Source organism: Ochotona princeps, chromosome 14, assembly GCF_030435755.1.
Source record: "Ochotona princeps isolate mOchPri1 chromosome 14, mOchPri1.hap1, whole genome shotgun sequence".
In the NCBI taxonomy this organism is placed as follows: domain Eukaryota; kingdom Metazoa; phylum Chordata; class Mammalia; order Lagomorpha; family Ochotonidae; genus Ochotona; species Ochotona princeps.
In genome coordinates this window covers 16,294,650-16,308,636 of record NC_080845.1, presented here as the reverse complement: position 1 = coordinate 16,308,636, position 13,987 = coordinate 16,294,650, and the positions used below count along the sequence as shown (strand labels likewise).

The following is a 13,987-nucleotide window of genomic DNA, read 5'->3' as shown; positions in this document are numbered from 1 at the left end:
TCTGGTGGGGGCGGGGCTGGCAGAGGGAAAAGACATTCCGGGCTGCCCTCTTTGACCTTCAGTAAACATCAGCACCTCGTGGCTAGCGGCAACAGAAATGCGTCATCTGCCAGCCACGGGAGGCCAGAAATCACAGTGTGGACAGAGGCGGGGTGCGGGTAGGGGAACCTTCCCTGGCCGCCTCCTGCTGCTGGTGATCCCAACGATTTCTGGCTTCCAGCTGCCACTCCCTTGGGCTCACCTGTGCTGGTCTACAAGGGCAGGCAGATTCCCAAGTCCAAGGCACACCTCCCTGTTCATGTAGGGGGAGCCAAGGAGGAGTCAGAGGTCACTGAAGCTGGCAGTGATTCACTCCCAAGGCAGGACAGCACCCACCCTCCATCCCTTAGGTGCCTCGGTCCCAGGCCAGCAATGGCAGCACCTGGGGGCTCATTAGAAGGGCAAGGTCTCACTCTCCCCCTTCGACCCTAACTCCTTTGCCCCTAAAGTGAGACATAGCAGTCTTGCTTCTCATAGCTCCCCTGGAAATTCTGGCGTGTGCTAGGACCAGAGACCCCTGGGGCTGCCCTAGGTTCTAAGACTGGGAAGTGGTTTCTCGCACTGAAGTAGGGATGGGTGAGGTCTGGGTTTCAGTCCTGGCTCCACTTTTTTTTTTTTTAATTTTATTTGGAAAGGCAGATGTACAGAGAAGGAGAGACAGAGAAATATTTTTCCATTTGCTGGTTCACTGAATAGCCACAACCGCCGGAGCTGAGCCAATCTGAAGTCATCTAAGATCCTTTTTCTAGATACAGGAGCAGATACAGGGTCCCAAGGACTTGAACCACCCCCCTGCTGCTTTCCCAGGGATCTGGATGCAAAGTGAAGCAGCCAGGACACAGTGTCCATATGAGATGCTGGTACTTGCAGGTTAAGCCATCACAACAGCTACTGGCTCCACTTCTGACTCCAGCCTCCTGTGGTTACACAGCCCGCAGACACAGGTAATGGCTTGAATGGTTGGGCTCCTGCCAACACTGGGGTAAATGCAGATCAAGTTCAAGGCACTTGGGCCTGGATTTGGCTGGCACAGTCCCATTTCTTACAGATATTTGTAGAATGAACCAATAGAAGGAAGATCTCTCTCACTGTCTTCCAATTTAATAAAACATTTTAAAATTATTTGTTATTTGAAAAGCAGAACTGGAGAAAGAGAGACAGAGACTTTCCATCTACTGATTGACTCCCTAAATGGCTGCAGTGTCGGGGCTGAGCGAGGCCAACCCAGGAGCTCCATCCAGATCTCCCATGTGTGTGGCAGGGGCCAGAGCACCTGGGCCATCTCTTGCTGCTTGTCCAGGCACATTGGCAGGGAGCTGGATTAAAAGTGGAGCAGCTGAAACCTGAGCCGGTGCTTATATGGGATGCTGATGTAGCACGGAGTAGATTAATCCACTGTGCCCCAATGCTGACACCCAGAATATTATTTTCATTTCTCCAGCAGTTAATCACAAATGAAATTGAACTACAATGGCCTGTTTTGGGAGTCTGTTTCATGTTAGTAATGCAGAATACACTGTGAGGGGAGGGCAGTTAGCTATAAAGAAAATGTGTGTTACTGGGAAACCCAAGGTGGAGGACAACATGTGGCAGGCGTCTCCTTGTTGCAGCATCCCTGGCAAAAGGGCAAGAGAGGGGAACCAGCAATATATTGCTCTGCCTTTCAAAGAATTCTTAAGAATACTGGGGATGGCACTGTGGCACAGCAGGGTGAGTTGCCATCTGGCACACTGGTATCCCATATGAGTGCAGGTCCAAGTGCTGGCTGCTCCACTTCTGATCCAGCTTGGAAAGTATCAGAAGATGACCCAGTTACCTGGGCCCCTGCCACACACATGAGAGACTGGGATAGAGTTCCAGGCTCCTGGCTTTGGAATGATCCGGCCATCCGGGGTGGATGGGAGCAAGTGGAAGATCCTTTCTGCTCTTTCCTTCTCCTTAGCTATAACGCTGCCTTTTGAATAAAATCAATGAACTATATCTATCGTACAGATACAGACAGACCGGCAAGTTAGACAGATGGTCCTGTGGCAGAGGTCAGCACCTGATCTGGCCCACAGTCAGGGTGGTACCATGTCTGAGAACAGCAAGTGGCTGTGGGCAGGGGCGGGGAGGGCTGGGACGTCACAGAACTGGGAGCCTGCCAGGCTGTAGATTTGTACCAGACAGCAGGTGCGTGGATTGGTCAGGTGAGTTTTAACGGCGGTGGCATCCTGGAAGGCAGCTGGCTGTGCTGAGAGGGCCACAGAGAGGACTGTACCCCAATCAGGGCCGCGGGAGCCTCTGAAGACAGGGGGATGGAGGGTGCTGAGAGAGCCAAAGGCAAAAGTCAAGCAGACCAAAGCCAGAGCTAGTGACATCCGGGAATTTCACTTGGTCCTCAATTGCAGGTGTGAATGGCCAGCTGGGGAAGGATGCCAGAGCCAGGTCAGCTGGCGCCAGGTCCGTGTGGAAAGCACAGTTTTGGGAACTGAAGTCAGCAACTCCAGTTTCAAATCTCATTACACAATTGAGTGGCCTCCAGGGGGTAGCCCAGTCTGTTCCGTGTTTGCTGTGTCCACAGTGAAGCAGGTCTAGCCACACTCAGCCACACCCAGAACGCACAGCAGCAGCAGCAGCAGCCCAGTGCCAGGAAAGCAAGGCCCAGGAGGGCAAGCAGAGGGAAGCTGGCAGGTGAATGTCAGCCCCTACTGCCTAGCTGGGGTATGACCTTGGAGAATGATGTTTTTCTCTGGACCTCTGCAAGATGGAGTTCCACACCTTGTGCTGCTGGCTGGCCACAGAGAGGATAACTGGCCCACCAGAGCATGTGGAGCCGCACAAGACAGCACGGTGCCCAGCTGCTCTGCGACCTGTACACTGTGCAGCCGTCCCGGTTCAGCACGGTTATAGAACCATCGAGAACAGCAGTGGCTGCATTGCCGCTCCCAAGCACTGAGCCACGCGTGATGTGTGGCCGTCTCCCCCATGACCTGCCAGCCCTGAGACTTGTGGCCTTGGCTTTTCAAGCAACAGATGTGAAGTCTGAAGAGGTTATGTATAGTGCCCAGGATCACAAAACGAAGGTCTGAAGTTGGAGCAACCTTGTTCGTGTACTTCCTCAGCCTAGATATAAGTCAGTTGTCACATACACAGCTCAGGGCAGCTCTGGATGGGGAAAAATACATAATGGCTGTTTGAGGAAACCATTGGTTTCAGGTGGGCATTTTCCCGTGGGATCAATGCTTTCCCACTGTGCATGCTGGGGAAACCCCGAGCCTGCACCAGGCATGCTTTTGAAGTTTGATGCCTGCGGGAGATGCGTGGTTTGCACCCACTGGAGAACACACACAGTCTTGCGTTGTGTCTTCCTCCCTGGCTTGATCTTGACCCCATGATAATGCCTAGGAGCTCAGTGAACCTTGAATGCTCCTGGGCTTCACTCAGCAAGTGCTGTACAATACACACTGATTTAATTCTGAACATAGCCAGAGGAAGTCAGTTCTATTAGCCCCATTTTACAAACAGTGCTATTGAGGCACTGAGAGTTAGAGAAAAGGATGTCTTCCATTGATTGGCTCACTTCCCAAATACCTAAAATACATTGGGCGGAGCCACCCCAAAGCCAAGAGCCTACAGCTCCATGCAGGTCTCCCAGATGTGTGACAGGGACCTATGCACTCGAACCATCATATGCTGCTCCCCAGGTTGGCCATTTGCAGGAAGCTGGAATCCAGAGCAATGCTGGGACGTCTATCCTGCACTGGACATGCCTAGTGGCATTTTTTGGGGGAGGGGTTGTTTTTATTGCAAAGGCAGATTCACAGAGAGAAGGAGAAACAGAGAAAAAGATCCATCCACGGGTTCACTCCCCAACTGGGTGCAATGGCCAGAGGTGAGCAAATCTGAAGCCAAGAGCCTAGAACTTCTTCCAGGTCTCCCACGTGGATACAGAGTCCCAAGGCTGTGAGCCATCCTCGACTGCTTTCCCAGGCCACAAGCAGGGAGCTGGATGGGAAGTGAAGAAGCTGGGACAAAACCATCACCTGTATGGGATCCCAGCATATGCATGGTGAAGATTTAACCACTAGGCCATCACGCTAGACCCCCAAGAGACATCATAACTGCTGTCCCAAATGTCTGACCCTAAATCTTTCAAATTTAACTCCAAAATCTTTGTGTGCCTAAAAAGCATTCAACAAGCCAGGATTCAACCTCTTGTTACCAATGGCTAGACAGGCTTCACGCTGAATGCATGCTCCAACTAATCAGGTGCAAACTCAAGAGTGATAAGGAGTGATGTAGTATTGCAAAATACTAAATACAGCTGCCTGGGGCACTATTGCGAATACTGCTTCTTTCTAACTCAGTAAGACTTTGCCAATCACGGGTTGCAAGAAAATGGGCTCCCAATGTAACTGAAATAGAAGCAGATAATGCTGTTAGCATTAAGTGTGTGCTGATAGTAGGAATTAAATTATTCATTATTTTGCATTTTCTTTTAGAGAGGATTTATTTCTTCTAGAGTGGCAGAGAGGTAGAGACAGAGGGAGAAAAAGATTTTCCATCTACCGGTTCACTCCCCAAAGGACCACAATGGCTGGGGGCTGGGCTGGGATGAAGCCAGGAACCTGGAGCTCCATTAGGGTCTTCTCCCTAGATGGCAGGGTCCAAGTACTTGAGCCCTCGCTGGTCGTTTCTCAGGCACATTAACAGGGCGCTGACTCAGAAGTGGAGCTTCTGGGGCTTGAACCCGCACTCCTAGGGGATGTTAGTGTCACAGGCAGTGACAATGGGTTTAATTGTTCCCAACAGCAGCCCCAAGTTGAGCTACAGATCACACAGAGCCATGAACAATTATTCAAACTCAAGGAAATGAGCAAGAATACAAAATCACAAGTATAACATTCCAGGACATATTGCAAGTGTTTCTTCCTATGGCCACTTCAGGTTGTAGTACAAATGGGCAGTGTGGTCACTCCTGCAGCACTGGCTGAGTGTCCAGTATGTGCTGGCCACTATGCCAGGACTGGGGATGCAGTGGTGAACAGAGATGCAAGTTCCTGGTCCTAATGTCAGGGGGTGGAGGACAACCTAGATGTCTTAGATGTTGGGGTAAATCCTCAAGGAACACATTCACTGAAAATAGACACTCAATTTGTGTCCACTTTGGGGAAGTCCCTGCATCCAGGCCTGGGCTGGCACTCCAGTGAACTTTTGCCCTTTTACAATCGTTGCCACATTTAGTTGGAACGGAGTCTCTCCTCCCTACGCCCAGTGTCCTGGGTGCTTGTTAACGTACATTCAGTCTTGGCTTAAAACTTGGTCCCTCTCAAACCTTGGAGCTTAGTGAATGCAAACATGGGAGCTAGCCAAGACGAAGGCCCCTCTGCCAAAATCCACAAACTCACACCTGCTAACCCACACATCCCAGTACCGTAGTCACCTTGGCCTTGAGGAAGCCTGACACTGGGATGTGGTAACCTCTTGGGTTGGGGATTCATGTTAAACCTGGCCTTGGAGTCAGTACCTTCCTCTGACTCAGTACAAAGCGTTTTCCAAATGTTGGCATGATTGGGTAAGAGCCCAGGCACGCACCCCTCCCACAGCTCGCCATAAAAGTCACTGGACCCTCCAGCCAGCAGCACTGTCTGGTTCTGGGTGCCTCCTTGTCTCAACATGGCATTACTCTGGACCCTCACAGCTCTGAGTCTCTTCCCTCTGCTGCATGCCCAGGACCCAGTGTGTGCCAACTTCACAACCAGGCCTATCACCAACGCCTCCCTGGATCGGGTGAGTGCCCACTGCCTGCTCTCTGGGCTTCCTGATAGCTGTGCTCAGCTCCTTCTCCTGGATCCTAGGGCAAAGCTTAGGGAATCGCAGGGGCACCTGGCAGCTTCTGCAATGTGGGGTCCTCCTGCCAGGTCCCTTGGCAGCAGGGTCGCTATGAGTGACAATTCTGTGCTGGGCATGGGGAGATTATCCAAGGGGGATGCCTGACCACGGAGTGAGCCCCTGAAGGTCCAGTCCCAACTGGAGGCCTCAGTTTCCCTGGGTGCAAACTGGAGTGAGAGATCGGTCCCCATCCTGCCGACTGCCCACTCTTCAGCTTCGAGCGCCCAGCAGCACTCCCGCCTTTTTCCCCAGCTCTACCGCAAGTGGTTTCTCAAAGCCTCTGCCTTCCGAAAGCCCGAGTACAAGCAGCATGCAGAGATGATGAAAGCGGCCTTCTTCTACTTCTCCGCCAGCCAGGAGGAAAACACTATCCTGCTGCGGGAATACGTAACCATGTGAGTTCCTGTGCACGCCCTGCCTGGGCCCCGGCTTCTGAGAGAGCCCCTGCCTCCTCCGGGCTTTGGCCTTCCCATGGAGAGGGGTGGCTGTGATCCCCACTCTTGCCCATGGCTATGTGATAGGCAGCTGCCCACCTGTCCTTGACAATCTTGCTGTTTCTCTCCCACCTCCTGTGTGGCTGCAGCGAGGACAGATGCGTTTATAACTCCACCTCCATGGGGCTGCAACGAGAGAATGGGACCATCTCCATATACGGTGAGTCCCACCCCCAGGCAGGCAGCCTGGGACAGGGACCTTCTGAGACTTTGGGCATGGACAACACAGGACAGGCCTGGGTGCTGACATCTCCCCCGTCCTGGCTCAGCAGCCAGCGTTTTAGAGCTCCTGCCGTGTGGTAGAGCTGGTTGAAGTGTTTAAGGTGAATGTCTCCCTGGGTCCACACAAACCTTCCTAAGATGACAAGGGCCAGGCGAGAGACCCGCAGTCAGAGATGTGCAGTGGTTTCCCTTAGGTCACACAGCTTGTGATTGGAACTGGAACTGCAGCCCAAGGCTGCCTCCAAACCTTCTTTCTCCGCCACTCTTGAAACTCCTGAAAGTATTGAGAGAATTCTTTTCGCTACACAGCAACGTAGCCAAGTACCATGTTTCCCATAGAGATGGCACGCACAGACCCTGGGCCTGACCTGACACCATTCAGCAGCCCTTGCCACATGTCTCTCCTTTGTGAAATGGACAGATGGGCGCTCACCATACAGTGCCAGGCAGGGCCTGGCAGCTGGCAGGGGTGTGTGCGTGTGCTTGTGTGTGTATGTGTGAGTGAAGTATCTTCTAGTGGCTCTGTGACCTGGCACCCAAGGCCCCCTCCCTGAGCTGAGGACACCTGTGCCACCTCCCCATCTCACCTACAGGCCTCTCTCTTTGCAGAAAGTGGACACGATCATTTTGGCCACCTGCTGTACCACAGGGACCCCGGCAGCTTCTTCCTCGGCTTCTTCATGGAGAAGGAGCATGACAAGGGACTGGTCTTCTACAGTAGGTGTCCCTGCAGCCCCCACCTCCAAGGCCTGGCCCTGTCTCTGCTCAGCCCTGGAACTGGGCCCCCAGAACCCTCTCCCTCCTCAGCCTGCTTGCTTGGGAGGGCAGCATCCTCACCAGGTCTTTTTACTCCCTCGGCAGCCGACAAACCAAAGGCCAGCCTGAAGCAAATGACTGAGTTCCATGAAGCCCTCACATGTCTGGGCATAAACAAGACAGAAGTCATGTACACCAACTGGAAAAATGTGAGCGCAGGGGACCATGGAAGGTGCACAACGGGCAGCATCCGAGGCCCAGAGAGGGAGGGTGGTCAGCCGAGGCTGCACAGCCAGGCAGGTGGCTTGTTTCAAAGTGCCCCTTGCCCTTCAGTGCAGTGTCTGAAGGCCTGGGGCTGTGGATGACAGTCTTGCCGGGAACAGTGGGCTGAGGAGAGCAGGAGGGAAGAGCTGGCAGGCTGCCAGGCAGGGGCAGGACCAGGCTAGAGTCCACCTGCCACCCTCATGCTTCCTTCTCCTGACTTTTAGGATCTGTGCAGGCCGCTGGAGCGCCAGCACATGGCGAGAAGAAGACAGCAGTCGTAGCACACAGCACTGAGCTGGAGCCTCAGCCCCTCCCCATCTCTGCCCCACACCTATTTTGTTTGTTATATATATATATATATACACACATATATATACATGCATGTGTATGTATTTCTATTCTCTCTCATGGTTTACATCAATAAAATTTCTTCATTTGGACCAATTATGTGTTCTTTCACTCATTCACTTATTCATGGTGATGCCTACCCGAGGGGGAGCCACACTGGAAGCCTGGATGAGCCCAATCAGGCTGCCGAGCTTATCTTGAAGCCCACAGCACCACACGCCACACTGGGCGCATGAAGCCACTGTGTGACAGGACCTCAGCACAGGGACATCGGAATGGCTCTAGAACGATTAAGGCTGGGCCAACCCAAACTTCCTGCTTCAGGGACCAGTAACAAGTTTTCAGACTTCCAAGGCTGGGGACCTTAGCAGGGGTAGAGGTGCATGCCAACCACAAGGAACCCTACTTGAGACATCTGGGAGGTGTCAGAGTGGAGGTAGGAAGGCCTGGGGGAGGCTGTGGTGCACACCCGGGCTGGAGGAACCTGGCCCAGCAAGGCACGGGTGAGGCAAGGGACTTGGGGTCCCATTCAGAGAGTCTAGTGGTCCCTTGAAAGTGTCCTCAGGGTGCCTACCTGAGAGCTCCAGGAGGTGGTGTGGGCCCACAGCATGGAGCCTGAGGCTTGGCACACTTGGGTGGCCTTGGATCCTGGGCTGCTCCTTCTGGGCTCACAGGGGATCCTTACCGATAACCTCTCATGGAGCCAGCAAAGCACAACCGGCCAGAAGTGTCGGACACAGACCTGCGTGCCGCTGCTCTCTCCATCACTGCTGCACCTGCAGACTGCTGACACACTCCTGAGAGTTCGTGCACCAACACCATCCATGCCATTCCTCTGGGAGCCCAGCCTACAAGGCTGAGACTCTGAGCCCATAGCAGCTGAAGAGAAATCTGGGCTGGAAAGAAAAATCCCAGGCAGGGCCAAGGAGCAGAACCTGGGATGGCTGACAGACACATATGCAAACGCTGACTCTCTCCAGCCACTTGGGTGCAGACCCACTGCAGCCTCACCCTGCTCATCAGTGAAATGGGAGACTTGGCAGGTGGATGTGCTAAGTGTAGAGCTCAGGGGCCAGGGTTTAGCAGGGGCTCAGGGAGTAGCAGTTGAAAAGAGCCCTGAAAAGGGTTTAGGCTCATGCTTCTACAAATGCCTACTGGCTGGGGATCTCGTAAACTCTCTGAACTTGTTACCAAGAAGCCAGAGGGAGGCCAGATGGTCTTTCCTCGCAGCACTGCCCAATAGGCAGGTTTGTGGTTCTGAGCCAGGCAGAGGGAGAAAGTTGGGAAGACAGCGGCCAGAGGCAGGCAAACACGCACCCGCTGCAGATGCCTGGGCAACTCCACCCAGGCGTCAGGTCTCCCGTCAGCAAGCATGACTTTGGGAAGCTGACGACACCACCTCCCACACGGGCTGCACCGTGGGTCTTCTCGTGACAGCCAGCTTCAATTCTTCTTCATTTGCTCTTATAATGAAAATAGACTTTTTAATGCCTCAAATATACAAACAGCACTGATGCACAAACATTGAGGAAATGCTGAGGTACACACTGCTCTGGGGTGGGGGTGAGGGCAGGAGATGATCTGGCCTCATGGTCACAGTCGTGCCCCGGACAAGGGCCTGGCAGGCAGCTGGCCACTCTCAATGCCACTGGCATCCTGGGGAACAGCTGGGGTCGGGATGAGTTACTGAGAGGGACAGTGTGGACAGATTCTGGGGACCTCTGTCCCCACCCCGAGGCTGAGGGATGGGGTGTCCAGTCTAGCAGGCTCACAGGAAAGGCTTGTACAACCAGGGGGGAAATGGCACGTGTCACTCTGGGACTCTGGCATCCTAAGATGCCCCACAGGTACCCACGTGCCCCAGGGACCAGTTGCTGGGTAGGAGCCAGGTCTTCTGCTAAGCCCTGCTTGCAGCTGGCTGCTTACAGGTGAGGGGTGGGTTTGCTCCAGGGGTCTGGGCCTTGCCTCCTAATGAGAATCCAAGACCAGAAAAAAAACACCCCAGTTTTGAAAGGTCTGTCCATCTCTGCATAAAATATATCTTCTTAGCGGGAGGTGCAGGACCAAGGGGCCACCAAGTTGGGATGCCTGCACACAGGGAGACCCTCCTGGGACGTGTCACAGCATCTTCCGGGCGTCAGTGGTTCCAGCTGACTGCTGGCCTGGGGGATGGCAGGGCCACCTGTCCTTGATGTGTCTCGCCATCTCCAGAGAGTCAGAAGAGGCAGGAGCTCCGCAGGCCGCGGACCTGGCACAGGTCGGCCGACAGCGAGCGGCTCATCTGGTGGCTAGTGGAGCGGACTCTCTCCGCCGCCTGCATGGCTTGGTTCAGGGCCCTGTTCAGCTCCTCCAGGTCCCTGGGCTCAAGCTGGACGGAGTGCCGGTGGCCCCGGGCTGCCCGACTGGAGGCTGTGCCCATGGAGGCTGAGGTAGGTGCCGCTGTAGGTGCATAGTACCTGAGGAGAAAAGTGTGACATCAGAGCACTGGATTTGGAGCCCGCTCCGCTCAGAACCCCAACTGGCCCTCTGGCCTCTACTCTCTGGTTTTTGGCTTTACCATCTCTAAAATGGGAATAGCAGGACTGGGTTGCCAGTGCTGCAGTCAGTGCTGTGTGGGACCTCTATATCCCGTATCAGAGTGCCTGGGTTCGAGTCCCAGCTCTGTCCTCAACTCGGCCAGTCCGCCAATGTGCACCCTGGAAGGCAGCGGATGATAGTTCAGGCACTGTATCCCTGAAAGCCACAAAGTAGAGCCTGATTGAGTTTCTGGCTTCTAGCTCTGGCCTGACCTGACCCAAGCTAAGCTGTGGCTGTCTGAGGCAGGTGAACCACTGGATTGAGGTTTCCTCTCTTCCTGAAAAATATTAAAGAATTAAAATAAAGTGAATGAGGAATTGCAAACCTATCCCAAGGTGTGTGCGTGTGTGTGTGTGTGTGTGTGTGTGCGCGTGCGTGCGTGCAAGTGGGAAGGTAAACAGTCTAAGTGGAGAGCTTGCCTCTGGGCCGACATCCCTGCTTCTGGTACCCACGCACCTGCAGGGTATCTCTATCTCCCGTACAAGCAGCAGCAAACGCGGGCTCTGGAGGCCTGCGCCCATCCTGGCTGCTCTGATTGGTTACCTTACAGATGTGGGGCAATCACTTTTCAGCCCGCTGGATTTTCAGCTAAAACAGCCATCATGAGCCACTTCTCAGGGCAAAGCCAGGGGCCTCGTTCAGGTTGACAGCTGTGCACTGGCAGACAAGGGTCAAGGGGCTATAGAACTGAAAGACTTGGGCCTGGCAATAGAGAGCTGGACTGTCTCCCAGAAGTGACTCTCCCCAGCACCTCTAACAGGTGCTCATTAGCAATAGCAGTTGCATACAGACAGCTTCTACACGGAGTGGGCCGCTTGCATCCTGTGGACAACAGCATACACTCTCACTTTCGGGACTGCCCTGTGTGACCATCAGCTCATATTCCCCACCTTCTGTTCATCTGACCACCAGCACGGTCTGAAAGACTCCAGAAGTTCCTCCTTTAGGGCTTTAGGGGCAATACAACAGTTGACCACCAGGTGGCAGCACAGGTCTGCTTAGTTTTTTAAACAGCATCCTTGGACAGACCAGAGATTGACCCGCTAGAACTGGAGCAGCCTTACAAGCACCATGAGTCCCCCATTGTATTCTACCGGTTTTCCAGGCCTTTACTTCTCAACACAACCCATTTCAGAGAGGATAAAACTGAGGCATGGGCAAGCAGAGCAAACCAAGTTTCTGCGGCTACCCTTGTCTGTGGCCCATAGAAAACCTGGGGATAGCATTGTGGTTAACTGCCCACTAAACCTGAAAATATACCAGATGAGCCATCAGGGTAGTGGGCTTCTCCATGGCTCCTAAGGAACCACCACATTTCTGGTGAACCCCTTCCTGGCCACTGAATCAGGATGCAGGGCCTGAGGGATGCAGGATGGGCTCACAGCACCATGCAGGGAACACTCCTCAAGGACGTGGGAGAGCAGCTGGAAACTTCATGTCCAGGCCTGGCCCGTGCACGGAGGCCCTGGGCTGCATGAGAGTCCACATGCCTCACATCTGCTTCTGACTGGGGCTTCGGGAGGCCTCACATGACTGTGCGATGGAGACCATGTGTCCAGTTCACAGATGGGGACACTGAGGCTCAGCAAGGCAGTGGCTTTGCCAAGACCGCAGCACTAAGAAGGGGACAACGGCCTCCAGATGCAGCTCTGCCGGGCTCTAAGCCCTAAGCCACTTCTGCCTCCATGGCCGCACCTGTTCCAGTTTGATTGACAGGCCACCCAGGTGATGTCTCTCCTCCAGTGCCTGCACACCTGACCAGCACTCCTCCACAATGACCAGACCATCATCCACAAGGGATGTCTGGGACAGAGTATGGTCAAGAACAGCCTGGGTGGGACCAGCTGGTCTGAGCGGCCGTTAGCTCAGGCTGAGGTGCAAAGAGGACTTCCACGGCCCACATGGGAGTGTCCGGATGCAGTGCCTAGCTCCCCTGCCTCGTGCCGGCTTCCTGCTGGTGTATACCAGGGTGGCAGTGCTGATGGCCCTGCCTGTCGGGCTCCTGCCTTTCATGTGGGAGATGTGGGTTATGTCCCCAGCTCCCAGCTTTGGCCCTGCCCTGGTCCTGGTGATGGCTCACATTTGGAGAATGAACTAGCAAATGGTAGCACTCAATCTCCCTCTCCAATAAGTAAATGCCAATTTAAAATAAATAAATAAAAATGTTCTCCCAAGAATAAAGTCTGAAAGAAAAAAAAGGAAATGGGTATTCTGTCCTGTTTTCTGAGAAGGGAATGGCACAAACTGAGGGTCCTAGACGCTCATGGGCAGCAGTTCCCGGGGGCAAGACCTGTTGCCCAAAAGGAGCAGTCCCCCTGCTCTACAGGTGGCACCTGGGGCTGGTGACTGACTGCATGAGCATCAGGCTGGCACTGCATGTTATCCACATGACAGAAGTCAGGAGCCAGTGGCGCTTGGGTTCTTAGCCGCGCAGCGCGGAGCTCTGACGATGCAGGCGTTGGTGGGGTGTGGCATGGGAAGGCGCTTACACAGTGGCTGGCGGATAAGGCACAACAGGAACTGAGGACATGTAGGTGAAAGCTGGAGCAGCCGGTGCTGGGGGCGCGGCTGCCAGGTACCACAGGCCGGGTGGCAGATCCGCTGGCGACCCCGCCCGCTTGCTCCTCTGCTTGGCGCCGGAGGCTGCAGGTGCTTTTCTCCTGGTGGCAGCCTTTTCTGACCCTGTCGACAGAGGGAAGGCCAGACAGAGAGAGTCTGTTTAAGGGGCGGGCAGGTGCAGCTGAGAGCAGAGGTCCTCCACTGCCACCCACACCATGGCAGTGGGACCCGGCCCTTGCCTCCCTGGGGAGAGATTCCTTCTTGCGGGAAACACTTTTGATCCCCCTGGCCCACACTTCAGCTCCAATCCATGCCAGGGGCAGCAGCCACAGCCCAGTTCCACAGCCCTGGTCAAGCAGGGGAATGCTGAGCAACGTCCCTACCAGATGTGGCTGGGTCTGGGATTTTCGCCTCCTCGGAGATTCCAACTTGACCACACAGGGGGCACCGGCGTGCATCAGAGGGTGAGGGTTCCAGGGGGTCCTTAGAGGCAGCACTGCCTGGAAGAGAAAGACGGGCAGTCAGAAGATGACATGGGGTCGTTCAAGCTGGAGCCTCCTACCACCCATGGACAGCACAGTATTCTTGTTAGGAACCGGGGTGGGGGCACTGGCTACTTCCACCTGCTGGACGACATCACTGACACCAAGCACCCATCCGGCCAGGCCCCCTGCAGGGCAACAGAGGGAAACCGAGACAGAGAGAGAGAGACCTTCCACCCCTGACTTCACTCCCCAAAGCCTGCAACATCCAAGTTTGGACCAGGACACACCACGAGCCCAGAACCCGAGCTGGATCTCCCACATGAGTGGCAGGGACCCAGGTACTTGTGTCATCGGCTGCTCTCTCTCCCG

At 54.4% G+C, this 13,987-nt stretch overlaps 2 protein-coding genes across 3 annotated transcripts in view; one reads left to right on the top strand and one right to left on the bottom strand.

Annotated features, from left to right (window-relative positions):
- The first annotated feature begins 5,639 nt into the window (after window positions 1-5,639).
- Window positions 5,640-7,750, top strand: ORM1 (orosomucoid 1). Its single transcript, XM_004594977.3, has 5 exons — window positions 5,640-5,811; window positions 6,166-6,308; window positions 6,497-6,567; window positions 7,239-7,346; window positions 7,491-7,750. Exons 1-5 carry the CDS (start codon window positions 5,698-5,700, stop codon window positions 7,748-7,750), a joined length of 696 nt encoding a protein of 231 aa, XP_004595034.2. The 5' UTR covers window positions 5,640-5,697.
- A 1,711-nt stretch (window positions 7,751-9,461) lies between these two features.
- The window catches only part of AKNA (AT-hook transcription factor), a 48,193-nt gene continuing 43,667 nt past the window's right edge, over window positions 9,462-13,987 (bottom strand). For both annotated transcript variants that reach the window (XM_058672882.1, XM_058672881.1), the window contains exons 20-22: window positions 13,517-13,633; window positions 13,064-13,256; window positions 9,462-10,453 (exon numbers count right to left, since the gene is read on the bottom strand). In XM_058672882.1, coding sequence (XP_058528865.1) covers window positions 10,213-10,453; window positions 13,064-13,256; window positions 13,517-13,633 — 551 coding nt within the window. In that variant the 3' untranslated portion in view covers window positions 9,462-10,212. The remainder of the gene's footprint in view (window positions 10,454-13,063; window positions 13,257-13,516; window positions 13,634-13,987) is intronic.

What these genes read in the sequence shown, in the direction of transcription:
- ORM1 (XM_004594977.3), top strand. Translation starts at nt 5,698, where the DNA reads ATGGCATTACTCTGGACCCTCACAGCTCTGAGTCTCTTCCCTCTGCTG. An exon ending in CCAACGCCTCCCTGGATCGG is followed by an intron (nt 5,812 to 6,165) that starts GTGAGTGCCCAC and finishes CTTTTTCCCCAG; the next exon opens with CTCTACCGCAAGTGGTTTCT. An exon ending in CTGCGGGAATACGTAACCAT is followed by an intron (nt 6,309 to 6,496) that starts GTGAGTTCCTGT and finishes GTGTGGCTGCAG; the next exon opens with CGAGGACAGATGCGTTTATA.